Consider the following 8,902-nt stretch of genomic DNA (forward strand, 5'->3'; position numbering starts at 1 on the left):
TGGCCCCAACTCTGATCTCTGCCTCCTGCCCCCTGACTGCCAGAGCCATTGGGCACCACCCACAGCCCTCCGCCTGGTGGGGCACCCCATGCCCGGCCCTTTCGCACCCTTTGCTTTTGACATTCCAGTGCGATTCTTTATTGTCTCTTTGACTTGGATCCAGCTGGAGGCAGAATCCATTTCTCCCCCCAGAGCCTCTCAGTTCCTCAGAGCCTGGTTAGAACACAGGCTGCTCTCCGCACCCCAGCGGACTTGGCCACGCTGGGTTGCCCTGGGCCCTGTACCAGCGCTGCGATGGTGACTGAGGCCCTCCTTCCTCCAGCTGGGTTGTGGGAGCAAAGGAAGACTCCAGACTGAGAGAGATGAGGCTTTATTCAGGAAGAGCCAGGACGGAGGTGGGCCCCTAGGGTCCCACCCTGTGGCCCCTTAGGGCAAGGACATTAGAAGCCAATGACCACGGGTACAGGAGCCCCCTCAGAGTCATCTGTGGGGGGCACGGGGGCGGCCTCAGAATCATCTGTGGGGGGCACGGGGGCGGCCTCAGAGTCATCTGTGGGGGGCACAGGGGCGGCCTCAGAGTCATCTGTGGGGGGCACAGGGGCGGCCTCAGAGTCATCTGTGGGGGGCACGGGCGCAGCCCCCTGTCCGGTCACCGTGGGCAGTGCCTGGTAGGTCTGGGTCCAGTAGTGCAGGTAGTTGGTTCTCAGGTGTTGTTTCATGGAACTGCCATCCATCTTCTTGTTGATCTCCAGGTAGTTGCCATTTTCCACGGTGTAGGGATACCAGTGCGTGGGCACGCTTGAGTGGCCCATGTTGGGGTCCCTGCAGAGGGAGAAAAAAGGCTGGGTGGGGGCTGGAGGCTCCCGGGAGGCTAGAAGGCCGGGCCTGCCTGGGCAGCCCTTAGCCCTCGGTGCTGAGCCAAACCACCAGGGCACCTCACTGGGTCCTGGCTGGGCCCAGCCGGCAGCTCTTATCCTCACACACAGATGGGGGTGCTGAGACTCAGGGAGGGTAAATGTAAGTGAGGGGACAAGGCCTGGAACCCAGGCCTCCAGGGCCACGGTGACAGGAGGCCCTGGGCTCAGCCTCACCCTGCCTTACCCAGTTCTGGCAAAGTTGGTCCAATAGGCGATCAGAGTCTTGGAGACAGTTCTGTCTTGCGCCCGGTAGCCCAGGGGGGTGGCGAAGGGCTTCCCAAAGACGTACTGGATGTCATCCGCGTGGTCGGCCCCCACCCACTTGGGGTAGACGGGCATCCGAGAAGGGTGGGAGAACAGGTAGGTGTAGGTCTTGGCACTCCTGAGGAGGGGCAGGGAGACCACCCGGGTTAGTGGGGTGCTCACCTGGGGCCACCCAGCCCAGAGATGGACCCTGGAGGTTGGCCCTGAAGGGAGCAGGGAAGAGTGAGGAATTCCCCCAGAACCTGTGATCCTCACACTCAGGAAAGGGAAAGCTGTGGGCCAAATTTATGGATTCACAGGTTCTATGATTTCAGTTGCATTTGTACTTCACAAAACATTGAGGCGTCTTCCTCCTATAATTCAGTATCAAGGAAGATTTTTTTCTCTGCAAGTGAATTTGCATTCTTCATTTAATGGGCCAAGGTATATGCCCTCAGATGATAGGAAACTCAGAGCTAAATTAATGCTTAGTTACTGCAAAGCTTTCATCCTAGCCTTCTAGGTATAATTTTATCTTCCTACTTTTTAAATATTCCTAAATATTTTTTTTTTATTTTCACTGGCTGTTATTAGTATATGGAGCTTTGCAATATGGAGGTTTGCTTTGAAAGTTGAGAAAGTCAAAACCCACAACAGAGACCATCATCCAGCTTTCCCTCCTACACAGCATGAGGGATGGAAGAGAGTCTCGAGAGATTTGCAGTGGGGAGGACTGTGTGTGAGAGAGGGTTTAGTGAGGGCCCCTGAGGCTGGGAGCTGAGGGGGGGTCTTCTCAAGTCAGGCCTGGGCAAAGGGGATGGTGCAGGCCCACGTGAAGACCCCAGCATGGCTTTCCCGGCCTCCCAGACCCCTCTGAGCTGCCCACCCTCCAGGCCTCAGTGGGCAGGTGCAGGGCCCCAGGTGGGCCCCCCGCCCCAGGTCCTCACTTGGCGTTGGCTCTGTGCTGGGCCAGGGTGATCTGTGTGGGCACGAGGAAAAGAACGTCTGTCTCAAAGTCTACCACGGTCTTCTTCCTGGCCTCCTGAGACGAGTCTTTGGCCCAGGGTGCAGTGTACATGTCAAAGGTGCTCTTGGCCCCTTTGATCCCCTTGGTGACGGTGAGCCCGCTGACCAGCTTGAAGAAGTCCTCCCTGTGGAGACCGAGCCGGCACTGGACCCGCCAGCCAGTGCCAGTGGGAGGGGCGTGGCACCCCACCCCACAGAGGGCTCCGACGGCCCCTCCACGGCGCTGCCATCCTCGCTGCTGTGCCGCCCCCACTGCCCCCTCGCCCAGGGAGCCCGCTGAGCCCTGCGCCCTACGTACTCCGTGACACTCTGCTTGTTCTTGTCGATGGCCGGCACGTCGATGCTCGTGAAGATGTGGCCGTCCATGTTGTTGGTGCCCGCGATGTAGTCGATGTCGGCAGCGTTGGCGAACAGGTTGACGGGGTCGTCCGGGAGGAAGTCTCCGTCCACGACGGGCAGGAAGCCAAGGTAGTGCAGCATGGGGTCTACGAGGGGGAGCAGTGGGTCCTCGCGCCTTCCAGGGCCCACCTGCTCGGCCCCCAGCCGCGGCGGGACGCTCCCACCTCCTCTGATCGACACCAGCGCCCTCCGCCTGTCACCACTGACGCTGGGGCAGGGTAGCTGTACGTCGTGGGGCCCCCCTCACACCACAGGTGCTTAGCAGCTGCCCTGGCCCTGGCCCACTGGATGCCAGTCGCACGGCCTCCCCAGTGTGGCAACCCAAACTGTCTCCAGACTCTGCCACATGATGCCTGGGGGAAATCGCCCAGGCCGAAACCACTGGGCTAGCGGCCAAGTCTGTCCTCGCCTGGCAGGGGACACCCTGTTCCTCGCCCTGTCCTCTCGTCCCGCCTAAATCAGGAGGGGGAAGACCTAGAAGCAATGGAGGGGCAATGGAGAAAGGGGCGTCCTTGCTCTAGTCTGGGTTCTAGTCTGTCAGCCAGAAACTGCCCTCCAGATCCCTGAACTGACCCCAGAAGCACCGTATCGCTGGCTCGGGGCAGGTGGATGCACTGGCCTCTATCAGGCCCAGCCTGGTTTCCTCCAGTTGGGGACATGGTGGCTTTGCATTGGGGCCATATTGTTTGCTTTGGTTCTGTTCTGCCTAGCATTGGGGGTTTAAGCAGATGAGATGCAAATGAGGGGCCCCATTGTACTTTGCCTTAGAGGAATGAGGAAGAGAGAATTCTAGCCTATTGGGCGAATGACATGGACACTTTGGCTAGTGGGGCCCCCTAGCCTTCCTGGGGTACAGAGGAGCAGAGCTGGAAGGGCCAAATGCTGCAGCAGGTACTCAGTGAGTGAATGTTGAATGACTGAGTGGAGGAAAGAATGAATGTTCGTCAATACAAAGGCTCTTGATCTGGGGTCCCTAAAACTGGGTGCACGTGTGCCTTGTCAGAAGGTGGGCCCAAATGCTCACCAGCTTCTCAAAGGGGTCATGACCCATCGAGGACAAGAAAGAGTGCCTTTTCCTCTCCTTATAGCCAAGGCCACTGAGGCCTGGTGGCATGGAGCAGCTTGGGGACACCGGTGAGCTTGTGACAGGGCCAGGCCTCAGGCCTGGCATTTCCTCTCTTCTGCAGGAACATGGCCCTCCCCCCACACGGAGCCCCCATGCCCCCCGCCCAGCAGCCTCTACTCACACTCCATGCCTGCCAGGGGCATCTTATAGGCCAGTGTCAGGGCACGGGGGTCAGTCACCTTCAGACACTTGGCCATCTTGGCAGTATCATCCAGTGGGCAGCCCACCTTCTTGGCGATCTAGGGGTTGGGGAGAGGCAGGTAGGTGACGCCAGTGCTGGGGCAGAGGACAGTGGGGTACAGGCCAGCATGGGAGCGAGGAAGTCCCCTCCCCACCCACTGCAGCGCCTCCTTACGCTTTTGGCCCAGAAGAGCGGGTTCTTCTGGATGGCCCAGGGGGTCAGCGCCACGCCGCTCTGGCTGATGGCTCGCCGGATGAGGCCCTTATTGTGGGGAGAGAGGATCTGCACGACACACAGAGGTGTCACCAAGGCCTCGCCTCACCTGTCAGCCTGGACTCAGCCAAGGCCAGCGGGCACGTCAGCTCCAGCGCTGCCCCTCCTAGCCCCATCGGCTCCCTCCCACACCCATGGGGGCAGGCCCTCCCCTCCTGGGGTCCACAGACCTGCAGGGAGACACTGGCACCTCCGGCTGATTCCCCAAAGATGGTGATGTTGTTAGGGTCCCCCCCGAAAGCTGCGATGTTCCTCTTCACCCATGCGATGGCCATGTGCTGGTCCCGCAGGCCGTAGTTACCTGGGGGCAGGTGACATCACGTCCTTCATTGGGGACCCTTGGCCAGGGCTGGGGGTGGGGTGGGGAAGTCCTCCATGTGTGGAGTCCCGAGTTGAGCCCCACGATGGTGCACGGTGGGTCCTCGGGAGGCTGGTCGGGGGCTGTGCTGGAGGGGCTGTGGGGGCTCGAGTGGGGGATGGGGAGCGGGAGGGACACCCGGCTCAGCTCTCCTGCCATAGACCCTGCTGACCATCTGTCCTGCAGCTTCCGTGTCCCCCTGAGACACAGTTTCAATGTTTCGTCTTTTGTCTCTCTCGCTCGGCTCACTGTCCCTACTCCCTGGACACTCTCTGGGTCTCAGTCTGTCGGTCAGCTTGTCTGGCAGGCTCTTCTCTTTCGCTATAGCTGCCGAGGGGCTGCTGCATCTCACAGCCCGTGTCCCGCTCCCTGGCTCTGCGAATAGGATTCTGGGCCTTTCTGGGGGCTGTCAGGAGTTGTTTGGGGATGAGGGGCACTGAAGGGTGTCCCCGCTCGGCTCCCCCACCCCTGTGCTCAAGGCGCCTGGCAGACCTGGCAGATTGGGGTCCCCGGTGCTGAGGAAGCCCAGTGGCCCGACGCGGTAGTTGAAGGTGACCACGATGACGTTGCCCCTTGCGGCGATCTCCTCCCCGTCATACAGGTAGTTGTTGAGGACGTTGGCCCCGTGGCCAGCCCCCATGAGGAAGGCGCCTCCGTAGATCCAGATCATGACGGGCAGGTTCCGGGAAACTGAGGCAGGGGAAGCAGGCCGGGTGACCCCAGATGCCCCCTCTCACTCCCCTCCCCCCTCAGTGTGCATTTCAGGGAAGTTCAGCTCTGGGGCCCCAGACACCACCCAGGGCCAGGGCTGGGGACTCCTGCTGCCTGGGGCTTTCCTGCAGCGTGTGGGGAGCTGGAGGGGGCGGGAGGGTGAGCAGACCTTCCTTCTTGCCCTGGGGGACCCAGATGTTGAGGTAGAGACAGTCCTCTGCCCCGTAGGTGTTGTCCTGAGTGACAGTGGCCTGCAGACATCGCTTCTTGAAGTCCTTGGCCTTCAGGGTCCCTGTGGGTGACGGGAGGGGCTGGCTTGAGGATGGCAGCCCCCCCAGAAGCCATCCCCAGCCACAGGGCCTTCCCAGCACCCACCCTCTCCCACCTTGCCAGCCGGGGTGTCGCTGGGGGTTCTCCAGGGCCTTGGGGGGAGCGGCGAAGGGGATGCCCTTGAAGATGTCGACATAGTTGCCAAAGAGACTCAGCTTCTTGTTGACGCCTTCCACGAAGCCTCCTTCCGTGTACACCGCGCCCAACTGCGGGGAGAGGCGGACAGGCTCAGGGGAGCTCAGGCTGGGGGCCCCAGCGGGTTCGGGGGTGACCCGAGCAGGCCCCGGGTGCCAGAGGCTCCCCAGAGACAGCTTCCAGGAGGGGCCAGTCTGCACCCGAGACCAAGACCTCTGCTACTTGCCCGCTTACTGAAGGAGCAGTTTACTGCCTTCCTCCTCCCCAGGGGTGTCCTGTCTCTGAATATCAGAGGAAGCTGGTTCAACCAGCATGGTCCCACTTGGGGAAGCCTTCCGTCAAGGACGGGAGAGACGGGGTGGTGATTTGGATCTGGTTGTGGCCACCTAGCTGCGACTACGAGCCTCAATTTCCCCATCTGTAAGATGGGTGGCAACAGTGTCTCCCTCTTGGTCTGTTAGCTTGTCCAGCTGCTGGCCGGGCTAGACGCTTCGTGTTCACTGAAGGTTTCATGTCCAGGTATGAGCTACCTTAGCCTAGGGGCCCTTCTTTCTTCTCCCCTCATCTTCCCCATGGTGTCTCGCTGGCCAAGGGGTGGGGGCCCAGCTCCAAGTCCTCACAGCCCCTGTGGCCCCTGCTGGGAGAAGGCCCCCGCCCCCAGGCCATCAGAACCACCTCGGTGTCCAGCCCTGGAGCTGACCTGGCCCCACGTGGGCACCCAGTCCTCAGCAGTCCTAGGGGCTGGAGCTCAGGGGCTCCTTGTCCCTGGAGGGAACAGTGGCTTCGAAGTCACCATGCTGGGGACCGTCTGACCTCAGGGCCAGACCTTTATCTCCTCCCCGTGCTGCCTCCCGACCTGTCCAGGGTGGCTGTGGTAGGTCGCAGCTTCCTGACTCTTGCCTACGCTAAGTTCCATGTGGGCAGCCCTGCACCCCAGGCCCAGACAGGACCCTAGTCCCCCTGCTGTGCTGGGGCAGGAGTGGTGGGGAGGTGGGCTGCCACTGGAGAGAGGAAGGGCCAGAAGCAACACTTACCAGGTGCCTTGGGGCTGGGGCAGGGGGCCCAGAGGCAGGCATAGGCCTGACCCCCACCCCTTGCCAAAATGAGCCTCCTTGTTCCAGAGGCATTTGTCCTGACCAGCCTCCCTGGCTACTGAGATGGGGTAGAGGGCCAGGTCAGCGCCTCAGGGACTGGGAAGTCATCTCTCAGAAGAGTCGCTGTGTGACTGAGATTGGCCCAAGGGCCCCAGGGTAGCAGAGCCAAGGACATGGGGACCCTGGCCATGCTGGCATTGTGGGGAGGGTTGCCACTGGCTGCTGGCACAGCATGGATATATCCTGATACTTTCAGCACTCAGAAAAGGACCCCTCGAAGAGAGTGACCTCTCAGTGACAGAAGGGGCCCAGGACCAGTACCTGACCCTCCAGGGTCCAGGGCCAGGTCCCAGGGGCAGCAGGGGTGCAGAGAGCAGGGTCTGAGAAAGCAGGACGAGGGGTGAAGAGACAGGCCAGAGAACGGCATGGTGGGGGTTGGGGTCCCCTAGTCAAGCCTGCGTGTGGCTGTTGGGGTTTCTGTGGTGGCAGTTAGGAGGGCAGATTTTATAGGCACCCCAGAGACCTCCCGACTCTCACCCTGGAAGGGACTGGCCACTAGCAAGCTGATGAGTGTAACCCTCTTTTAGAAAAAGAGGGTTATGCTGGGAGCCAGACTCTGGGTAGAGCTAGACCAACTTCCAGACTCCGTTCAGTCACTGGGGGCTGTGTGATGTTGGGCAAATTGCTCGTCTGCTCAGGGCCCCCGTCTCCCCTTCTGTAAAAAGGGGAGGCGGCCGGATGGCTCAGTTGGTTAGAGCATGAGCTCTGAACAACAGGGTTGCCGGTTCAATTCCCACATGGGATGGTGGGCTGCGCCCCTGCAACCAAGATTGAAAACGGCAACTGGACTTGGAGCTGAGCTGCACCCTCCACAACTAGACTGAAGGACAATGACTTGGAGCTGATGGGCCCTGGAGAAACCTTTCCCCAATATTCTGTTCCCCAATATTCCCCAATTAAAAAAAAATGGGGACGATCTCAACATGTTGTCCAGGAGAGGAAGGAGCCAGAGGGGTGCTGTGGGTGAGTTGCCCCATCATGAAACTAAAAATTCAGGACGCCTAGTTACATTTGAATTTTAGATACACAGTGTATTTTTTTATTTTGTATTTTTTTTTAAGCATAAACATATCCTCACTACTGTGTGGAACGTACCTATACCAACAATTATTTGTAGTTTATGAAATTCACGTGTAATTGGCGTCCTGTATTTTATCTGTTCCTGAGTCGTCATCATGAATGAGAATGCACAAAGCACAGAGTAAGCGGCCAGCAAGTGCTACTATGATTGGTGTTGGTTCTTTCTCAGGCTGGCTCTTTCTACCCATGACTCGTCTGTCTTCCCTCCACTATGCCGGTCCCCACAGTTTCCAGATCCAGTTTAGCGGGAAGAGAGAGGGGCCCTTGCCTCTTTGGCTGGGTCCTCACTTACCTTTGCCGCGCTCACTGCTGCTAAGCAGCAGGTGAGGCTCAAGATGACCAGCTCCAGGCGCCCCATGGTGTGTGCCTGCCTCTGGGTGGCCTTGTCCCTGGCCCTAGGCTATTTATGGGGCTGGAACTGCTGGGAACCCGAGTTGGCAGCTGCCTGCAGAGGGTCCCTTTCCCCCCCTCCTACCTCTGCCCCTCTCTCCAGGCTGGCCACTCTCCAAGCAGTGTAACTGGGGCCAAGAGACAGCTGCCGCTTTCAGCCGGGCTCAGGCTGGGCCAAGGTCATGCAGGTGTGTGCACACACATGCAGGGATGGTCCACCTTTCCCAGGGCTGGCTGCTCCCAGGTTCCCTGGTGCCCACAGTACACCTGTGCAGGTTACTGCTTACGTGGGAGTAGAGGCAGGTGGCACCAGGCAGGCGTGGGGCTTGGCTGGATGCAAACTCACCCTGTTCTGGCTCATTTACAAGGGTTTGGTTTCATCCTCAGAGAAGTGGGCCTACTTCGCCTCCATGCGCCTGCCTGCCCCCACCCTCCACCCCACGAGGTCAGCAGAGGGAGTTTATAGGGGACTGGGCATGTGACTTCTGGGACAGAGGTGGCCAGTGTGGCTGACCCGTGTTACCAGGGGGCCCACTGGTGTACAGTCTGAGCTAGGTGTGGGGACCCAGAGCAGCACAA

The 8,902-nt window shown here is 59.9% G+C and overlaps 1 protein-coding gene across 1 annotated transcript; it reads right to left on the reverse strand.

The window, feature by feature from the left end:
• Positions 1 to 354: 354 nt before the first annotated feature.
• CEL (carboxyl ester lipase) lies at positions 355 to 8,383 on the reverse strand. The gene is made up of 11 exons (XM_019728991.3): positions 8,226 to 8,383; positions 5,620 to 5,770; positions 5,404 to 5,526; positions 5,016 to 5,213; positions 4,336 to 4,466; positions 4,067 to 4,174; positions 3,833 to 3,950; positions 2,485 to 2,671; positions 2,108 to 2,311; positions 1,102 to 1,299; positions 355 to 822 (listed from the first exon to the last, which is right to left on the reverse strand). Exons 1-11 carry the CDS (start codon positions 8,289 to 8,291, stop codon positions 441 to 443), a joined length of 1,866 nt encoding a protein of 621 aa, XP_019584550.3. The 5' UTR covers positions 8,292 to 8,383; the 3' UTR covers positions 355 to 440.
• Between the last annotated feature and the right edge of the window lie 519 nt (positions 8,384 to 8,902).

Source organism: Rhinolophus sinicus, chromosome 16, assembly GCF_057876585.1.
Source record: "Rhinolophus sinicus isolate RSI-liver-muscle chromosome 16, RSI-T2T, whole genome shotgun sequence".
Classification (NCBI taxonomy): Eukaryota; Metazoa; Chordata; class Mammalia; order Chiroptera; family Rhinolophidae; genus Rhinolophus; species Rhinolophus sinicus.